Source organism: Molothrus ater, chromosome 8 (assembly GCF_012460135.2).
Source record: "Molothrus ater isolate BHLD 08-10-18 breed brown headed cowbird chromosome 8, BPBGC_Mater_1.1, whole genome shotgun sequence".
Classification (NCBI taxonomy): domain Eukaryota; kingdom Metazoa; phylum Chordata; class Aves; order Passeriformes; family Icteridae; genus Molothrus; species Molothrus ater.
Genome location: NC_050485.2, coordinates 17,528,220 through 17,549,984, shown reverse-complemented (window position 1 = coordinate 17,549,984; position 21,765 = coordinate 17,528,220). Strand labels below are relative to the sequence as shown.

The 21,765-nt window shown below is 41.7% G+C and overlaps 1 protein-coding gene across 1 annotated transcript in view; it reads left to right on the top strand.

The window, feature by feature from the left end:
* Positions 1-5,469: 5,469 nt before the first annotated feature.
* Positions 5,470-21,765, top strand: part of WASHC2C (WASH complex subunit 2C) — a 35,605-nt gene continuing 19,309 nt past the window's right edge. The window contains 19 exon segments of the mRNA XM_054515585.1: positions 5,470-5,548; positions 5,629-5,733; positions 6,108-6,272; positions 7,759-7,824; positions 8,497-8,670; positions 9,323-9,416; positions 9,785-9,840; positions 10,642-10,689; positions 11,970-12,074; positions 12,602-12,689; positions 13,863-13,901; positions 13,904-13,930; positions 14,281-14,393; positions 15,440-15,512; positions 16,295-16,351; positions 18,222-18,386; positions 18,990-19,123; positions 20,910-21,002; positions 21,502-21,606. Coding sequence (XP_054371560.1) covers positions 5,629-5,733; positions 6,108-6,272; positions 7,759-7,824; positions 8,497-8,670; positions 9,323-9,416; positions 9,785-9,840; positions 10,642-10,689; positions 11,970-12,074; positions 12,602-12,689; positions 13,863-13,901; positions 13,904-13,930; positions 14,281-14,393; positions 15,440-15,512; positions 16,295-16,351; positions 18,222-18,386; positions 18,990-19,123; positions 20,910-21,002; positions 21,502-21,606 — 1,707 coding nt within the window. The 5' untranslated portion in view covers positions 5,470-5,548.

Genomic DNA, 21,765 nt, shown 5'->3' with positions numbered 1-21,765 from the left:
TTTAGAGAAAATTAAATACAGAGTTATATGCTTTTCAGATGGCAAGAAAAATTGTCATTTTTTCCTGTGCACTATATATTGCTGCATACTAAATAACTAATTTGACCCAAAGAATTCAGCAGGAGCAAAAGAAATTAAAATACAACACAACAGAATTCCTGGAGCTCCCTGGAGGAAATGCTAAAACTGAAGTCTGTGCAGGTTCGATAATTCTTTAGTAAGAAAGACACAATTGATGAAAAGTTCCTAAGCATTCAATTGTCCAACTAAACACCTGACTTTTGGGTTTTTTTTTTTTAAATCACTACATTTTAAAATTTTAATTTAATGATAGTCATGTTTTCATTAAAAAAATTGAATAAATATCCTTTCTTATTGTTTGCTTCTAGCATGGTAGATAACAGTACTTTCTCATCCAGCTCTTCATCTTGTCCATGTTTAGAGTGTGTTGAGTCAGCTTACAACCTTTCTCAGCTGAGTACAGCAGTTTTCATCTTCAGTTCTTTAGCACAAATTTATTTTCATCCATCCCACCCATTTCTGCACAGTCTCCAACCTGACAGTATCTCATTTCAAATTTGAATATAAAACAAGGTATAAAAGCATCTAAGTGTTGTGGGAACAACCTCAGATAGTATGAAGGACATAATGCCATTCCTGTATATGTGTCCAGGCTTCTCATCAGCTGTCTTAAGCTGAACCATATTGTTCTAGATAGAAGACACTTGCTTTCCATCCCTAAATTCTTCTCAGGGGCACTGTTGTTAATACAAATATTTTTTTTACAGAGTTTTTAAAAAATCCTATTTCTCCAAAATGAAAAAAAAAAAAAACAAAAACAAAAAAACCCCAAAAAACTACCTGAAGCATGAACTAAGTAAGCACAGTTTACTTCACCATTAAGATGACCAGACTTATTTATTATTTGGCACATTAAATATTGTTTGCAAACTCTCTCAGTGATGATTGTGTATCTCTTGATATAAGGCTTTCCTACAAATGTAGAGAAATCATGGATGATGTGCACCATATGTCTTGTACCACTGTAAAGTCATTCCCATCCTTTCACTTGCTGTGTGCAGGCTTTGCTACCACCAGGTCACCCTGGGCTGAACAGGAAATTTTGTGCCAGTTCTTTTGTGGCTTTTTGATAGGGACCTCAAAGCAAGACTGGTTTTGCTTTCAAGGTGCTTGTTAGGCACAACAGCTCATTCTTCTGCCAAAGATTTCTTGCCAAAGATGCTGGGGCCCTGCCAGCTGTGCTGTGGGCTGTGTGCTGTAGGCTGACACTTCTGGGTGCCTTTCAACCTCCTGCCTGAGCATACACAGATGTTACTTTAAAAGAATTTAGGCCCTTCCTAAAGTCTTAGATCTGACTACATCTCCAGTGCATTCCTCTTTTCAATACAATTTTTTTCCAGGATAATTGCTTCCATAGCACTGCACTAATTTCATCAGAGCATGCAGAGTTCTTAACAGGGAATTACAGGAAAGATGAGGAGGGCAGTGACAGGACAAGGGGTTATCATTCTAAAGTGAAAGAGGTCATGTTTAGAACTGTTATTGTGAAGAAATTCTTTATTGTGAGTGTGGTCAGACACTGGCACAGGTTGCCTAGAGAACTTGTGGATGCCCCATCCCTGGTAGTGTTTAAGACCTGGCTGGATGGAGCTTTGAACAACCTGGCCTAGTGGAAGGTGTCCCTGCCAAAGGCCAGAGGTTGGAACTAGATGATCTTTAAGGTGCCTTTCAACCCAAACCATTCTATGATTTGGTGTTCTTACTTTCCATCAAAAGAGCTGGTGTCCTTGTGGTAGAGAGTAAGAGAAAAAGTTTTTTGCAAAGTTCATTCCTGATTCTATGGAACTTACATATGTCATGCAGATAAATATTTGCACATTAAGTCATGCAGATAACTAAACCTCCAATGGGTTGGAAACACAATCTTTAGCTTAAATAGGTTTGAACCTACTTGAAGAAAACTGGAAAACTCCCATTAACTTCTGCAGCCTTCAAACTAGATCTTAGGGCTTGGGTCAAGCAAAGCACTAATATATATCCTTAGTTTGAGCCCACTGGATAGTTCCATTGTCTGCAGTGGAGCCACTCTTTGTTCTCAAGCACATACTTGGTGCAAGGCTTTCCTGGGTCTAACCTGGAACATAAGTTCACAGCCATCCTGGCTCTATCTTCTTTATCAACTATGATACCTCAATTAATATGAGAACTTTAATTTCTTAATCTGTTTACAAAAGTGGCAGGGTAGCACTACTTCATCAGTCCTATGAGTTTCAAAGTTTTACAAAAGACTAAAGTAGAAAACCATGGGACTGTGATTCAGGACTTTTTTTTAATTTCTTCATTCTGATGCTGACTTGATGCATGATTTTGGGTCACTCCCTTAAGTGTGTCAGAGATTTCAAGTTTCAGAGCTTATGACCTGGAGGAATTCAGAAACCAGAGACAGCACAGAAGTCACGTTTCCCTATTCCTGACATATAGGTATTCCTACACCTCACCAAGAATCTCCAGAGTAATAATGCCTGTTCTCCAAGCCCATGATTTTACCACCAGACATGAACTTTCCGGATCAAAGAAGGATCAAACCATGAATCAATGAAGCCATGTGTCAAAGTCCAGTTCATTTATAGGGTTAGCTGTGTGGGTTTAGCTTTTCTCCCTTAATTTCTAGTTGCCTGAACTGAATTTATCAGACTGGCTATTTTTTTTTTTACTGCTTGCACAGCTTATTGCAGTAAATAACTTGAATCAATATAGCAAGGTCTTTATAGGTGACATGGGTAATCATAGTTGCTTATTTCTTAGGTGTTATAATTAATTATTTATAGGAAACCTGATTTTGAATTCCCTAAAATGAATAGATACACTAATAGGCAAGCAGTGTGTTCTGTCATTGCATTAACCAGCAACGAAGACCAAGCAGAGGGGGAAGTTCCTCTGGAGATTTCAGACTCCTGTGCTGGTCCAGTGACAGCTATAGATACTCCTTTCTACACTGTGCACCAGAGTCTGAGGCATCTTCAAACCCTGACATTGCTTGTCACCCCCAAGACCTTTGCAGCCTGCAGATAATGCAGGTGCTGGGACTATCTCTTGGAGAATGAGGAATTCTGGAAATTGCAGGGCTGAACAACCGCATCTGTCTGCCTCTATACCAAGACATACAGCACTACTGAGCAGGAGAGCAAGGAGTGGCCAGGGATATGAGGAACAATGCACAAATTGTATTGGGGTTCTTTTCCATGGAATGCAGAAGCTTAACTTTTAATTGTAATTTGACCTTTTTTGTGTTTGCATGTTCTAAGGTTATAAAAACATGTTTACTTTCTGTTAGCTATTGGGAAAGCTCGCTGTGGTATTCTCTTTACCTTGTAAATATTTGTGAGTAAGGCATGGCTTCATGGGTGTCAGAGACCTCAGCCCTGTACGATCTTACATGTTCTGGTTCTTAATCTGCAGATTAGTCCCTGATGACATATGTGAATTTTTATACCTTTATGTCACATAATCATTTAGAGAGTTCTGAGGGGAACAGCAAGATCCCCTCAGTGATTTTTCTTGCTGCTTATCTCTAAACTTTAAATGGAACCTGTCTACATTTCTTTCCAAAAGGAATTTTAGGATGAAATGCTTTTTGTAACCCTGTCTGTAATATTTAGGACACGAATCCTAGAAAGCAGATTTTTGTTGTGCTATTGGCTCAGAGACTGGTGTATCACAAACAAACACCTTCCTCTTGGCTCAGAGCCTGGTGTATCACAAATAAACAGCTTCCTCTAGGAACCATTCAGGTTCTATGTAGCTGCCATGCTGGTTTTTTTATGGAAACTGATCTGCAAGACCCCCAGACCTGAAGCTGCCCAATGCTGACTCAACATTTTGCAGCATCAGTGCACAAAGAGCACACAGATCTCATGTTTTATAAAGTACAAATTTCTGTGAAATTATCAACATCGTTGCATTATCAACAAAGGGGATTCACATGTCAGTGAATATGGAAAGTAACCAAAGGCAAGCTTTTCTGGTTGATGGAATGTTGTGGAGGAAGAAACTACAGCAAAATAATAAAGGGCTTTGAGAATAATTTTATATTTATGTTTATATTTATGTGAAAATAAGCTAGGCTAGTATTTTTCTACTTGTCCTATGTTAGTTCCTGTTTTATTATCAGTATATTAAAATTCTTTAAATTCTACTGGTTTAAAGGTCTGAGCCAGTTCAGTAATGGTGTCTTGTCACAGAATCACAGAAAAATAGAGTTGAAAGGAGTATTATGATACTTTGCTTTTAGAAGTTTCTGTGTCCCTTACCTAGCAACGTATTTCCAGTATCTGAATGTAGCCATTGGATCAATACATAAGAACTTGGAGATCTTGCATGTTTTTTCTTATTTGAGAATCCAAGTAAGATCAATCCGTGCCCTGGTTCCTCATGAGTGGTATCAATGTAGTCAAGTTCAAGAAAGAAATAAACTCCATGTGCAAATATAAAGGTCTGATTATACCAATGGATTATTTAGTCATCACCTGGAAGAACAGGTTATTTTATTGTCATTTCCTTTCTCGTGAATTCACTTGTAATAAAGACCATATGAAATACAGTGGTATGACAAGGCTTTTTAATCCATTGGAAAAAAAATAGCAAGAAAAGGGGAAGCTAGCGGGGGGTGTTTAACCTCAAAAGGCCTAGGGATAATTGAATTGGCGATTTGCACTGTATATTTGTTCATGTTAGTGTGTTTTCTTCTAGCAGATCCTGGAATTCTGGCACGGGTTTATTAAGGCTCATAGTTTTAAAACTAAGAAGATTTTACTTGGCTCAGGGTAAGCCTTGCACTTACTTCAGTAAGAAAAACAGGAGGAAAGGGTCCCTTTTTACTCGTAAGCCTGGGCACCAGCAGGGGCCGGTGCAGCGCTCCAGCGGGGAACGCTGTACGCACACGCTCCTGCTGGCTCGGCTGCGCTCCCCGCGCCCCGCGGGGCGGACAAGCTCCTGTCCCGTACAGGGCACGTCCCGTACACGGCACCTCCTGTCCCGTCTCTCCGTGATGGTGGTCAGAGCCTGGACACAGCTGCGGCGGCCGGACCCGCCTCCCGCCGCGGGATTCCCGCGGAGAGGGTAGGACGGGGCGGGACGGGACGGGACCTGACACGCTGAGAGGGGATGCGGTGGGATAGGAGGGGACGGGATGGGAGGGGATGCGGTGGGACGGGAGGGGATGGGAGGGGACAGGATGGGAGGGGATGCGGTGTGATGGGAGGGGACGGGATGGGATGGGAGGGGACAGGATGGGAGGGGATGCGGTGTGATGGGAGGGGAGGGGACGGGATGGGAGGGGACGGGACGGGAGGCGGTGGCTCCGCCCAACGGCCCGCGCGCGCCACCTGGCGCCCCCTGCCGGCGCTGCGGTGCGCGCGGGCGGGGCGGGTCACGTGACGGCGCTCAGCTGACCGCTCGCAGCGGTGGCGCCGGCCCAGGGTGAGCGGCGGGACCGGGCCGGGAGCGGCACCGGCGGGACCGGCCCAGGGTGAGCGGCGGGGCCGGGCCGGGCCGGGAGCGAGACCGGGACCGGCGGCGGCCCCGCTGCTCACCGTCCTTCTCCCGCAGATGAACGGGGACGTGGCGGAGCCGGCGCCGGTGTGGGAGCGGCCCTGGTCGCTGGACGAGATCCGTAAGAGCAGCCAGAGCTGGTCCTTGGCCTCGGACGCCGGGGTGAGCGGTGCGGCCGGGAGCGGGCCTGAGCCCGGCTCCGGAGGAGTGCGGGGCCGCGGCCTCCCCGGGCTCGGGGCCGCGGGTCTGGGGACGGGCCTGCCGCGGGAAGAGCGCAGCCCCCGGGCCCGGCCGCTCTCTCGGTGCTTTAAGCCTGCGGTCTGGGCAGGAAAACTAAGTGAGGGCTTGGCTCGAACGGAGATGTAGAACGAAGTGGCTGACTTGGTCCTGTGTGTGTGCGTGGGAGTGGTTCAGTGTAATGTGCGTGTGTTTTGGTCCTCAGTTGAAGCGTATGATCAGTTCTGCCTGTCTTACAAACGGTGCCAAAAGGAAAAAAGAGTTGGATGCTGACTATTGCTTTCCTTTGTTGTCAACAGCTTCTGCATTTTCTACAAGAATTCTCACAGCAAACCATTTCCAGGACACACGAAATCAAAAAACAGGTGGACGGATTGATCAGTGAAACAAAAGCTACAGACTGCCGCCTTCATAATGTCTTCAATGACTTTCTTATGTTGTCCAACACGCAGTTCATAGAGAATGTGAGTGTGTTCTAGTACAACATCAAACTTGTACTTGAAACATTGTCATTGTCTCTTAATGTAGGAGTGATTTAGCTTTCTGGCAAGTCTGATGCTGATTTAGGGATGAAATTACTTTTAATTGTATTTCGTTAAAAGATAGCCTGATTCCCTTGTGAGTGATGCAGTATCCAATATTGGCAGTGCATATCAGCAATACCTGCTTTCCTTGCTGATATGTGACCAGGAGATAAGAGTTTTGGTTTTAGAACTATGAATGAGTTGGGAATTCTGCCATGTCTTGGTTTATCTTCACAAGTTGCAGGAATGTAGCATTTGTCTGCCTTACTTGTCTAAATATGAGGAATGTTATACAATGCTGTAAATTTTCTTAATGGTGTTATTTTACTGTAAAAGCATTTGGTATTAAAGGTGTTGGCCTGCAGGTAGTTTTCCCCTTCATGTGGTCATGACAAGCATATTTTCTGGTTAATGTTGCCACTTTATAGATATCTCTATTTTGAAAGATAAAGCTAGACTTGAAGGCCTGTTGCAACATTGTATCACTAGATGTGTCTAATTAAGATGGAGAGCTTTAATAGTATTTCAGATTTTGGAGGGCTTTTAGCCCTGTGAGTTTTATCAAGTGTTTTGTTTTGATCAGCGTTATTTCAGGCTATAGGTGTCTCATCATGGCATTATTATTGGAAGGGTGGTGGCAGAGGAAAAGATGGAAAGAAAAGTGGATTTATATTCTGGGGGTTTTGGTGGTAGTGGGTTTTTTCAGTGCTGCAGTGTCTTTTCTGACCTAGCTTGGCTGTTCAGTATAGTGATTCTGCTGAGAACAGTTTGTGCCAAATGTTTTAAATCTCATGTGCTTACAGCTGTTTGTTCCCAAATTAAGGTGCACAGAAATAGGTCTTCATTTCTGATTTTCATTTTAGTTAGTGAGAGATCTGTCTCTTCTCAGGGGATAACTGCACCTGTGTTTGAGATTTGGATTTAGGTTTGCAGGTTTCGTGGAGATCTTTTATTCCCCTTTTTCTCCTTGTAGCTGTTCCTATAAAAGAATGCTGGATGTGAGGGATCATCAGAATAAACTGAAGGTTGAGGGTTGTTGTGAACCCTCTCTGTGCATATGGGAGGAAAAGCTACTAAGTAACAGAAAACTAAAGTAGACAGCCTCTAAGTAAACTATAGGTTTCACTCTGAAGGTGTCTAGAACAGCTTTACCTTGGGAAGGTTAAAACAGTGCATTTTTTATTATGTTCAGGATAGTCTGTTAGCAGACTTGAATTACCTCAGTTGCATTGAGAGGCTGCCAATGGTACCTTCAGTACCAATGCATGGAGGTACTTGACATCATCCATGGCTTCGTTTTTTACTGTGTAATGAACTAATGTGTCACTAATTACATATTAGTAGTGTACTTTGAGGTGGTACCCATGGTTTAGCCCCTGTAGTAGTACATTGTTCTTACATGAATTAATTTTGCTTGACTTTTCAGAGAGTATATGATGAAGAAGTGGAAGAGCCTATTCCCAAAGCTGATGTTGGAGACAAAACAGAACAGGTAGTTAACTTCAGCTGCCTTGAGTGCTGTCAGTATGTTTGCAGCCATTGTGTACCTTCTCATTTTCAAACTTGGTTTGCTTATATCTACAGCTTACAAACCAAACTCCTTCCTTTCTCCTTGAAGTCTTTCTGTTGAATAGTGTATGTCACTCAGGCATAAAGTTGACAGTGATATTGGAGGCTACTACAGTGTGTGATCATCTCTTAGGGCCTCCCCAAGCTCAGTACTGTATCCAGCAGATAAGACTTATGCATTGATTTTTAAGTGGTTATGCATGTTTTTTCACCAAGAAGGCTTTGGGCAACCTTACTGGATTCACAGGTAGTAAATTGGGGAAGCAGAATCTGACTGAAATAATTCCCAGAAAGCTTTATATGTATGTATGTGTATATATTACAATCTAGATGCATTATACCATAAATGTCCCCACAATAGCTTAGGAGCACAAGTAAAACAATACTTGCTTGTGTGGATGTTTAGAACCTCTGTTTCTGGAGTGATGAAAATGAATTAAGTCAAGCAAAAAAAAAAATCTGATTGTCCTTCTAATGCACACAGTGAAAAAGCTTTCATTGTGCTGATTTGAAATTAACATTTTGAATGTGTGTTGTGATAAGATGGAGTCTTAAGTAAAATGCAATGAGCATGTGTTTTTTTCTGTTACTAAAGGAAAAGACGCGGGAGCAGAAAGAAGCTGATCTAATCCCTAAAATTCAAGAAGCAGTGAATTATGGGTTGCAGGTTCTGGACAGTGCATTTGAACAGCTAGACATCAAAGCAGGGAACTCTGACTCAGAAGAGGAAGAAAGTAATGAAAGAGTGGAACTGATACTTGAGCCAAAGGTACAAGGGACCTGTTCTTGCTGGGTTTGTTTTGTTTTCTTGGACTTGCTCTTTGCTTCTGTCAGCTGTATTACTGCCTTAGTGTAAAACTGATGTTACCTAAACCTGTTGCCTAAAAAGAGGGTTTGATGACTGCATCTGAAGAAGTGCTGTCTGCTGAGCTTCTCCTTTTGTAACCTGCCTGTCTTGCAGTTAGGTTAGCATTAAGGTATGGCATCCTAAAGGAAGTTAGTTTATTGGAGTGAACTTTGAAGGGGAAGCCTCAGTTCCATGTGGGAGTGGGATGTACAAATTTCATGCTTTTTAGGTACAAACCATATCTTTATGGGTTGTTTTTACCATCCAAATAATTAAAAATCCAAGGTCCAGGTTTTGGGATAAGACTCATGCCTGTAGGTGTTTGCAAGGATATTCTTCTGTTACATGGCATGCAAAAAACAAGTTGGGACTACACAAACAGAAGTAGCCACTTTGTTTGACGGTATTGAGGGAAATAAACATCAGCTAGCCCACCCAGTCATATGTTGACTTGAAGCATAGGTTTGGTGGGACTCTTAACAAGCTTGTATCTTCCTTAAAACAAGGGATGTAAGACTTCTGTTCTGAGGGCTGTTCAAAGATGTCAGAAAGACCTGATGTTGTCTCTTTCCAGGATCTCTATATTGACAGACCTTTACCTTACTTGATTGGCTCTCAGCAGTTTATGGAACAGGATGATGTTGGCCTTGGAGATCTCTCTAGTGAAGGTATGTTCTGGCATGACCTTTTATTTCTATGCAAGTAATTAGGTCCTAATCCAAGATTTTTGACTGTTTTAAATCACTGCTTTGGTTATCCTGTGTACTGTTCTTGCATGGTTAGATGCAGGCTATAATTAGCTGGGGAAAAAAAATATTGATTATGCTGTAACAGCCACATTTCCAGTATACTCATTTACTTGTGCTTTGTGTATTAGAAATGCAAAGTGTTAAAATTTCATCAGCTTTCAAAGTTCTTTCAAACCACTCTCTACCCACCTGAATTTTAGTTTTCTTCACAGACTCTTTAGGTGGCTTAAATGGTGACTACATTTTTCTGTGTCTGATGTTAACTTTTTTGTTTCCATTTAAATTAGAAGGATCAGTAGATAGCGATCGTGGAAGTGTAATTGACAGTGAAGAGAAGGATGAGGTAAGTGGCAAGTACCAGCTGCTTTGCACAAACATTCCTTGCATGTGAGGCCATTAATTACCTTGCTTTTTAAAGTTGCCTCTCAAGATAATACTGCACGAGGTTTTTTCCCTGTGTTGGTTGGGATAAATATACTTCGTTATTGTTCTTATGCAGTGGTTTCCTCTGCAGCTTTCCAGAGGAACATTTATGTGATATTGACTCTAGCTGTTATTAAAGTAGAGTACTTCAAACTGAAGTGTTTTATTCCACTCTTATTTAATTTTGTGAAGCAAATCAGATTCTTAAAAAGAATTGCATTTATGGAGAACAAATCTGTTGTAAATTACAGCTACAAAGAATGGGATGGAGACTGACAGGAACAAGTTTAAAGCTTTAAGTAATGCACCTCCAGGCTTAGTCTCATAAATGTGCTGCATTGGAATATCAGTTTCTGATATGTGTTGCCTGCTTTGGCTGGGATGTCTCTGCTTTGTAACCATGCTATGGAAGCAATCCCTTTCTCCTGAGGTGTTTGCTTTTGGTGTCTTTGCTCACTTAAAGTGAAATCCCTTTTGAGTTACTTGGATTGCATCCATTGGATGCAGTCACAATGGAGCCTGCTGTCCTTGCTGAATTAATGACTTTCTAGTGAGCTCCTGTCACAAAAATGGTCAGCACTGGGGGAACGTTTCTTGGTCAGATAATGGTGAGGAGATCTGAATGTCCAAGCTTCAGCAAGCTCAGAGTTTCTGAGCCCTCTCCCTTAACCACTGGATGAAGTAATGTGTGATACTTGTCTCTGGGTCTCTTATGTTACAGGAATCAGATGATGAATTTGGAAACCCTAGTGAAGATGACCAAAAGACGGTATGGTTAAACGCTCCGATACATACCTGAAAGACTTCCCATTTGTGACACAGTGAGCATGCATGAAACAGGAGATGAGAGCTCTAGACAGTTGATTATTAGCAACTTTGTGAGGCCTGATTTTTATAACATTTTATGGGAAGGTCCTGGGCAGATGGCACTATGTTCTGAAAATGAACCTGTGTTGGGCTTAAAGACATGCTTGCAAGCTGTCATTAGATACAGAGCCTATGTGGGATGGCATTGCCTGATATGTCTTTTCCTCAGGAATAACTAGGGAGACATGAGAGTTCAAAGACTCTTCTCCAGGAAAACTAGGCTTCTGTGGGTTCATTTGGTTTATAATTTAAAATCTAATCTTGCTGTGCAGGAGGCAAGGAACAATACAGTTTGAGTATTACATGGAATCAAAGATGCGAACAGTATTAGATATTTGAACAATATATCCATTTGGATAATGAATGAGAAGGGAAGAGAAATGTTGAGATGGAAAAATTGAAGCCTGACTTTAGTAATTGATTTTAGATGAAGGAATCTTATCCATATTTAGATGTGCTACTGCAAAAGACTTCTAGGTGGGGATCCTCAATCTTGCACGATTTAATGCCAAAAGAGCAATGATGCAAAAAGCAACCCTTCGTTAATCTACTTATTAATAAAGCAGTGTTGCAAAAACACTCAGATGTTACTTTAAGCTGACCTTCATAGGGTAGCTTTGTATGCCTGATGTATTTTAAGATGAGCAAGTATCTTTGGGTTGTTGGTGATTTAGTTCAATTATGGGCGCTTGCCTGTGCCAACCCCCAGCTCTCATCCAGTTCACTTCATCTTTTTCAGCCTCTTACTGATGTGACTGAAATCAGGATGTGAGCACGTAGTGTCTGTCATTCTGCTATGCACCCTAAGGACAGAGCAAGATGATACAATTTTTTACTAGTTGATCAAGGAACACTAAGGAATACTTAACTCAGTGTTCATGTGTTAAGACTAAATACCAGGTCTTTAGTTTGTGCATGGTAGTGGTACACACCTTGTGAGGGGAGTCTTTGTGTCCTCAGTTGCAGCATTCAGTAACTCAGCACAGGGTTGGGGGATGCTTGAGAATGCAGCAACTCTCTTGGGGCTAGAAGCACTCCTTCCTTACCTTTCAAAAGCTGTGAAGTACTCCAAATTGGCTGTAAATTCCCATCCTTTCTGTGAGTTTGATTTGAATATTTTATCTAAGCAGATGAAGTTTTGTGCTTGTTTTGTATGTGAACAGGATATTAATTGTTTTTTAGAGGATAGCACAAATGAGTGATGAAGATGATGATGATGGCTGCGATCTCTTTGACTCTGAAAAAGAGGAGGATGAGGAAGGAGACTTAAATGAAAGCACAAAGCCTGTGAGTAATTGCTGCTTTCCTGGAATGGGAGATCTGACTTTTTATTCAAAAAATTTGTCCTTAGAGGGATTATAATGGTACCTCTCAAGTACCTGGAATGGAATCCTGTAGGAAGTGCCTCCAAAAATCCTGAGTAGTCTTTTAACATAATTGTTCAGGTGTTATGCCTTTAAACTCAGGGATTCTCACAGCTTGAAAAAGTATCAAAGCTGTCTTTCAAGAATATTAAGAAATGGATTATTGCATTTTTGTGAGGTGTAAGCCTTTTGTTTCTCCTGCTTACAAAGCAAGGTGACATTAACAACTATGTGTTCATCAGAACTAGAAATTCTGAGGATTATTTTTTTTATTCTTGATGCATGCCTAATCTCTGCTTTCTTAACAGAAAGCTGTATTGCTTCTTTTGAGGGCTTCAGACAAAGTCTAGACAAGATACTGTACAAGTGAGGCTATAGAATACAGCATTTATAATTGTAATTGCATCGAGTTGCTAACTGGATCTGCTGTTACTTGTCCCTGCTGCTCAGAAAAAGAAGAGGCCAACATCATTTGCAGATGAGCTGGCAGCTCGAATCAAAGGAGAAGTGCCAGTCAGACAAGATGAAGAGTGTTCATGTGAGTTATCTCCCAAGTTTTGAAAAGTGTGCAGTAATGGGGGACTTGTGAAAGTGTGGGACAGGAGATTGTGCGTAACAATACATGAAGCTACACAGGTCTATTATTTGAACATGTATTAGGTAAAAGCATGACAAGAGGAATTGCAGACACTGTTTTGTGCTCTGAGTAATTCTTTGCCCATAACTCAGAATTGGAATTCACTGAGAGTTACAGTGGGAAACACGTTGCTTTCAGGTGAGACAGGTCACTCTCAAAACACACAGTATTGGAAATGTTTTCTTTCCAATCTGATTCTCCATGTGCATGTTTGACCACATGTGCTTTCTCCTGTTTCAAGTAAGTTTGTGGAAGGCACTGGTCACTGTGGTCTTTCAGTGATCTCTACAGTAGAAAACACCTCAAGCAGTAGATTGGCATTTTCATGTGGTGTGAAGTGTTTGTTTTCTTTGCTTAAATGTAGTGTTTTGAGGAAGTTTTCCTTGCTACTGTCACTTATGATATTTTAGGCTAAATAATGCATTTACTTTTGTGTTGCTTTCAAAGGCAGAGATGTCTCACGTATTTAGTCTTGGAGCAAAGCAGCAGTGGAAAATAGCTACCTGAAGTTGGGTTGGCAAGGGCTTGTGAGGCTGCTGTTGTAAAATTGGGAAGATGAACAGACAAGAGCTGTGTGTGTGTTCTTGCACAATTCAATCAATCAAACTAGGTCTGCTGATATCAAGAGTATAAAACCTACCAACTTAACCTGTTCAGTTACAGGGAAATCTTCCAGTCATTGAAGTAACTTCGTAAGGCCAGAGGAGATAAAACTCTGACTTTGCTTTTGGTAGCTGAATGAAGACAATAATAAATCTGGAGCCATTTGAGATGCTTGGAGGTTCTGCAAAGGTGTGGAACCTGTGCAAAGCTCTGTTGCTTTCTGACATCTCAGGTGACACTAGGCTGCATGTAGACAATTGTGTTGAACCCCTAGTGCCTGACAGAATTATTCTATTACAATTTTAAGTACTAGTTTTAGAAACTGTATTTCATAGAATTGATTCATCAGGCTGGTTCATGTGGAAGCACAGAGGACAGCTTGGTTTGCTATTTTTTTAGGTTCTTTTTGCCATAGATTGATCTCAGACTGTAAGTAAAGGTTGACTGGTTTTCCATTCTTTCTTCTTACAGCCCTGTCATCAGAGACCAAAACAAGGAAAACCCCAAAAGAGAAAAGGACGTTAGAGTTCCATCAGATGGTAGGACATCCTCCTCTCGTGCTTTTGAATTTTGGGCTGGATTGTAAGATAACACTTAAGAAATCGTGGCTTTTGCTGTAGAAGCTGGGTGGGATATCAGTGAGCATCCTTCAAGGTGAATCTAGGTGGGGATGTGCATGTAAAAAAGGCTGTAAACACACTTGGTGAGAGTTCTTCCTTTATGTGGCCTTCTGCAGCAACCACATAACCCAGTCTGTCTTCAGCAGCTTCTCTCTGTGTCATGTTTATGAGAGCAGATGGAACCAAAGCTGTTTATTTTGGTTGTCTCTAATTTCCTTTCCTGAAACTTGATCAGTCTTACTAAAGCTCATGTCTCTTCTACTTTCTAGATGAAGATGATGACATCTTCAAGCCTCCTAAACTGACTGATGAGGACTTCACACCGTTTGGTTCACGGGGTGGCCTCTTCAGTGGTGGAACAGGCCTCTTTGATGATGAAGAGGTGAGAATACTGCAGATACTAAGAAAAATAATCTGATAGTGCAAGGCAGCTTTGTGTCAGTGCAAATTTGAATGAAGCCATCACTGGTTACCTCTTGGTGACTTATTACTCAGACTACTTTCCTCATCTGTGTAGACACAGAACGGCCAAGCAGATCTGTGTGTGATTGTTGCCTGCCTGCATACACCTGGGCTTGGTTTCTGTTATCTAAAGTTAAACATCTCTGAAGGGTGACTTAGCTTCACTTTACTTGTGCATTGGAGGAGGCTGTGCTATACCAGCAGGCAGACACAGCAGGACAACAGGCAAATGATAACAACTGACCAATGGCAATTGATCACTGACACCTCTGCCACACTCCTACTCTTTCTGGAGTGTTTTGTCTTCTGTCTAGAGTTTTTTACAAAGAGTAAAGAGTAAAATGCATTTTTACAAAGAGTAAAATGCATTTTGAGTCTCCAGGTAGTCAACCTCTAATACCCTATTTGCATAAGAGGGAGGCTTCCAAGAAATTAAGTGGTCAGAACTCAAAAAATCTGGAGGTTTCCTGGAAATCCAGGCTGTGATTGTTGGATATTGGTACAGGGCACTGCAACCTGAACACCGGAACAACTGTGGGAGTGTCCTGCAATGTTTTTAAACTGTAATGTATTTCCCTGCACATATGTTTTATCCACATGAAGTTCAGGAGTATTTTTATGCTTGCCCTGACCTGAATTTTTCTCTCAAACCTTACTGTATAAACTTCAGTAGGAAAGCTCAGAAGGGCATAATCAGGTTCTAACCAGCTGTAGAATAATTAGTGGAAGTCCTTGAAGATGTGCAAATAAGAGGTCATTCCTTCTCTTCAGCAGACAGACTAGCAATCAGTAAATTAAATTCTAGAAGAGTGCTGCTTTTCTGAATGTATGCACTCAACATTTGAGTGATTACCTCCTCTGTCTTGGCTTAGAAGTGAACATTCAATATGGAAAAATCAGCATCTGTAATTTCCTACAGAAACAAATTCACCACTTCCCTCCCTTTGCATTTTCATCTATGAGCAGAGTGATCTTTTTGCTGAAGCACCAAAAGGAGAAGAATCAAAAGAGAGAGAGGAGCAAGCCCCAGTAAGTGAAGGTAAGAACCAACAGTTGCCTCCTGTAGTCTTGTCTGTGCTGTGATTTATTACTGCTAGCAGCTAGACTGTTCCCAAAGTAGAAAGCCTGGTGTAGCAATTACAGAGCAAGTCTCTTCTCCTCAGCAGTGTTAATAGAGAGCAGCTGTGGTAAATTTTACATGTATTTGTTTGCTATGATCTGTTACACTCACATACTCTCCTAGAGCTGAAAGGATGTCCTTACTGCTATTGGCAGAGCTCTCTGCTCTGTGCTGGGTTCCTGCTTCTGAAGTGTACTGGATCTCAGGATCCAGTTGTGGGTTTGAGGGGAGCAGAGATTTCTTCTTGCAGACTAATTCACCTGAGTTTCTCACTAGCTGCATATCCTTAAGGACTCTGAGCACACATTCTGTATTGCAGAGCTTTTACTGAAGCACTGTATTTGATGAATTTTCAGATATGTGTTGGGAGACTAAGCCATTTTGTTTTGAATGTATTGAAGTGGTTTTGAGTGTGTGAATGTGAACTGTTGTAAATAATGCTGTATGTAAACTTGTAATGTGTTTATAAGCTTCAGTGTAGTAGAGCTGTTCTGTGGCGTTTAAATTGAAAAAAGTAGACTGTTACATATATTTGCAATAGCCCAGAAGTTCAAGAAGAATGTGTAAAGAGTTCTGAGCTGTTAAGAAATAAAAAGCAGCTCAGACAACTTCTTGGATTCCTCTTTCTGTGGTAAAGTTCCGAAGGCTTTGACAGCATAAAATAAGTGCATCCATTTGTATTGTACTTCCTATGATTTCAGCATCCTCTACAAAGTCCTTAAAGAAAGTTCCTGCAGGTGCAGTATTTCTGTTTCCAGGTATGATTTATTCAATAGCCAATTGCTTCATGCACAAAATGCTCTTTTCTTTAAAACCTCCTACTGAGGTTTTAAAGAAAAAACTATCCAGATACAGCAGCACTGCATTGCTTGATCATATGCTTAATGACAAATACAGATGCTTCTACCATGCTAAGCCTAAACTGCAGCATGTTTTATGGATAATCAAAGATTCTGGAGGAGTTTTGAAGGTAGGTGTCACTGATGGCAGATATTAGCAGCTATGAGCTTCAGGTGTTGTGCTTTGAAACTTTAGGAATGTGTGTCACTTCAACTGACACTTTGCAGCTTAATTGTGCTGTACATGCAGTCACAGCTTCCACCTGTAGCCTGAGAAGGAACTGCATTACTGCATTTTGATCTTTCACATTTTGTCATATTGCCTTGGGTTAGCAGAAGAACAGTTTAAACATTAAGTTCCTATGTTAAGACCAGTTTTGTTTTTCTGGTTTTGATTAGGAGGATCTGCATACATGGGGAAGAACCAGATCTATAACTTGGAGCTAAAAGTAAAAAAGAATTGTACTAAGATCTCTGTTTCTTATCAGAATCCAAGCTGATCATCACCAGTTGTTTTTTAATGTACTGACAAAGATTTGTATCAGTGCGCAGGCTCTTCCCTTGATTGAGGTATCTGAATTTTAAGTTTTGGCCTTTCTTAATAAAGGTCTATTTTAAGACTGGTTTCAGTTAACTAAGACCTCAGTCAGCAAAATTTTTAGAGTAGGAAGTACACAAATGCAGAGTTTTTACGCCAGGGTCAATGATACATGTCAACAATGGGACTTCTAAGTAATTGTAAAACTCAGTAGCAGAGTTCAAAACAGCAGATTGATGTGTGGGATGTTTTTATCCTTTCTTCTTGGAGGTACTGTTGTATAAGCAGTGAGTTTAGTCTTTAGTTGCTCCCTCTCAATAACTTGTGGACAGGCTTAAGTCACCAGAGAAAAGCCAAGATTGAGGCTCCTTTGCTATTCTGTTGAACAGTTTGTTTAGGAACTCAGTAATCTTTAATAAATAACCACATTTTGTGGCTGTATTCCTGTCAATCCTGAGGCACTTTATAGTTGCATAATAACTTTTTTTTAATAAGAACCTGCTGCTGATCAAAATTTATGCAGTCTGCTGGCTTAACCAAATAGCAGTTATTCTACTTTCTGCCAAACTTTCTTCAAGTATCTCCCTACCACTGTCTCATTTCCAAGCATCTACACATGAGAAGCCAGAAGACAGGCTGAGACCATTAGGAGTGTTTCAGATGATCACACACTCAGCACTGAGGCTGGACATTGCCACAGGGAGGCAGAAGGAGCAGTTGCTCTGGCTGGCTCTAATCAATCACTGCCATAGCTGGGGTGTGCAGGGACCTCATGACCAAAGCCAGCCTTGTACTGCAGGATGGCTGCTGGGCTCACATGGCCAGTGTGCCTCCTGGGAAGAGCTCAGTCACCTGTCCTTCCCTCTCCCCAGGCACATTACCACTTCACTGGGCCACAGTGGTGTGGTGCACTAGTTAGTAGAGTAGGATTCTGGTTTGGGAAGTCCATAGGGGCAGCAGTGTGGGACTACTGAGTCTTCTAGCTTCAACACAGAGCCTGGCTGCTGTACCTAGGGAAGATGAGCAGGTTTGAGGAAGAAGTGGCTGCAGTGAGAGTGAGGGGCTGTCTGTGACTTGGCTTTATCAGAATGTGTCTAGCTAATGCTTTTGATGTGGCACTGTTGCAGGAGCGCCTTAAAAGTTGCTGAGATGGAAACTGTACCTGATGTCATTTACTATGGCACAAATTCAGCTTTTGGTAACTCTGGAAATGTTATTTTGATTTTTATTCTGCCCCCATCTGACCTGCAGGAGGAAGTGATGTGTTTAGTTCCACTGTAATTGGGGAAAAAGACAAGAAATCTGCAGCACGGAGCACAGAAAAAACTCCTAAACAACCTGGGAAAGTTGTTCTATTTGATAATGATGATGATGATGACTTCTTTGTGGAAGCAACTAAAAAGCCTCCAGATCCAGGTACCTCTAAAAATTTGTGGTGAAAGATTAAACACTGGAGGTCATCAAAATTCAAACTGGTAGGAACGAATGGGTTATAAAATTCAAACTTCATCACTGCGACTTCTGCTTGGGTTTTGAGGGGTTGTGGTTTTGTTTGATTTTTGATGTTCTGTTGTAGAGGGTTTTTTGTCATTGGTATTTCTTTTCATCAGAGTGACATGGGGCTGGTTTGTTTGTGCATGCTCTCTCTGACTTCTCTCTAAGGATGCTGCTCCTACCACTAGAGCAGTATCTAGACTTGAATCAGGTACAGGCTTTATTCACAGAGCCTTGAACCTTTGTGCCCAGCATTCCCTATTAGCAGGGTCTAGGCGGGTGCTAAGCCAATACAAAACACTGCCTTTAGAGGTGCCAGCTGGCTCAACTCCTTCATTGCATATTCTATCATCAGTGCTTTCAGGCAAGTGGTGTTTCACTTTGGGAGCTTGTCTAGCTTTTTCTCTCAAAGACTCCTGATGTTGGTCATTGTTAAACAGTACGTTAAACAGTATCTTTTGAGACTCTCTTATCTTCTCCTCTTCTGTATTCCTCATTCCCTGTTGGTTTTGTCTCTTTATGTAGTCAAGTCTACAGCTGACCTATTTGATGATGATGAAGAAGGTGATTTATTCAAGGAGAAACCTGCCATTCCTTCTGTGGTTGCTGTCACAGCTAAAGAAACAGAAAGTCATAGGGAGGCAATTGTGGAAAAAAAGGTAATGTCATATAAATGGATTGTTTTAGGAAAAGTTTCTAGTGCAGTTGAAACAGTCTTTCCATATACAACACTATGAAAGTGACATATTTATGAAATAGGACTCGGTTCATAGGGTCTTCCATAATTTAGTGCTTCAGTGGTCCTTAAATGCCTTTTTCCTTTTAAACTTGGGGTTTATTTGAGGTTTTTATTTGTCTGGGAAGTGATTGAAAGAATCTTATTAAGGCAGGATTGAAATGAGAGCAAAATTAAAAGTCTCTGATAATAAAAAATGTTTATGAATTTCATGGCTGAAATGAAACCAGCCTGAGTTAGAAACCTTTGGTGTCACAGTTCTGTGCTTCAGAAACTGTCTGCTCTTAAACCAGCCACTGACAGCAGCTTAACTGGTAACCCATAGCTTGTGTGTGTATTATGGGAGAGGAGGATGGGTGTCACAGTTCTACCTAAGCATTTACAAAACTTGAGGTGTTTAGAAAACTGTTCTTCAGCTGAAAACTCCTCTAAGTTGTAGAAAGCTCTGAACATGATACTGAGCACATGCATATGTATGTGAGAGAGTTAGGAGAACCTCCTAATACCCACTCCACTTTCAGAACAGTCCCTTCAGGAAAGTAGTAATGCTCTTTGTTTCTAGAGTAGATACTGTATGTACTCATTTTATGCATTCTGTCCATTGAGTATTTGAACATAATTAGCTGCAGTGACTCTTCTCCCCTCTGGACTGAGAAGCACAGTGCTGGGGATGTCTAATGCAAATTGCTGTAGCACTTTCCCCATATTGTCCTATGAGAAGCACCTAAGCACAGGGGCCAAAGCCAGCTTCTATTTCTGCTGCAGTGCAAGAGTATCCATGGGCAGGTGAAGCAGGAGCAGTGAGAGGAATCTTACAGCACTGGGCTTTCCTAGGGAAGAGGATGAGAACTGATTCAGCAGCACCCCTCCTACTCAGGGAGGGGTGGAGGAAGAAAGGGCTGTTTTATATTCCCAGCTTTATGACAGTAGTGCTTGGGTTTGGGATTATTCTAAGTTTAATGGCAATATAGCTGGTGGCAGGCTGGAGCTGTGCTGTGATAATGCAGGAAATGATGGCTGCTACAAACTGCCCTTGTCCTTTATGAAACACAGCTGGTTAAAAGAAACCTTTCCCTTTAGCTTCCGAGGCCTGGCATGAGTTGCTGCATACATTCTTCTGCTGAGAAGGATGGTGTGGCAGAGAGGAGGCCTGTGGTAAGACCTGCAAGTCACTTGTGCATAGCACATGAGTTTTGGACTTCAGCCCATGGGTGACAAGCTTGGGTTCTGTCCCTTCAGCTGCTGGGATTTTGCCATCAGCATGTCTCTTAGCAGGGATCTGTCATGGGTTAGGAAAGGTACTTCCCAATTTAGTGCCTCCACTGCAACCATCCCTCTCTCCCTGGGGAGGGCTAAAGAGAGGAATTGGAGGCACAAAAGATAAAGATCAGAGATAGAGATAAAACCAATTTACTTGAAACAGCAATGAGATAAGAAAGCAAACAGGAACAGCAGCAATACTGATGACAGAAGGTACAAAAAAGAGGCAAATGATTCCACTGCCTCTGCCATGCTGAACTGACTCAGAGAGAGCTTCTCCTTGGAAGAGACTCCCTTCCCCCTGTCCCCAGCAATGGCATGAGGTGGTATAAAACAACTTCTGAGTCCTAGCCATGCCCCCTCCTGGCTACTGCAAAAAAATGTGTCATAGCTGTGCCAGCCCTTACTGAATCTAAGTGGGTGCTGATGAGTCTTTTTTTGTCCTAAAGAGTCAACCATCTTCAGGTGAGGACTTCAAGCCTTTGTCTGAAACACCTCCAAGAAAACAGAGGGGCCTTTTCTCTGATGAGGAGGATGCTGAGGTGAGCATTTCTTTGAGAAATCCCTACAGAAATCCTTGGCATCTCAGTCATCCTAACTTCAGTCCATTTGTATCTGGGGACTCTTTATGCATTTTGTTGGATTGGGAAGTCTAACATCCATGCACATACTCCCAGCTGTTCTGAAAGTTCCTTCTTGCTCCAGAAGTGAAAGCTGATTGTTTTCCCTGTCTTCAGGGAGTTAAACATTAGTGGTACACACAGGCATAAATTAAAAGCCTGAAGACAGGAAGGAGCAGCAAATTAAGAGTAAGAATCATTAAAGACTGCATATGTTTCATTTTGGCTCTCAGCTAGCAATTAACCAGCAAAGATGGGAAAATCCCTGTGCAGTTGGAAATGATTGGTACCTCAGACAAGGCATCCACTACTTCATAGACATTCTAAACATCTTTTTTCATAAGGAAAAACACGCATGTCCCCTTTATAGTTCTTAAACATATGGCCTTGCTTTGCAAAGTGACGTTTCTTTGGTTTGCAGGATTTGTTTTCATCAAGTAAACCTGTGAAGTCCAAAGCTACATCTCTCCCCACCAGCAAGTCCATGACAAAAACTCCACTTTCCTTGTTTGATGATGATGAAGAGGTAAGTACCACTTCCTGATACTGCCTGTGTGAGGGAACCCACCTGCACTGGCTGTTGCAAATGCAGCAGGAAATACTGAGAAATTTACAACACTGGCCTTGCAAGTGGAGCACTAAATTGCTCTTGCATTGTGCAGCAGTTCTGAGCATGTCGACAGTG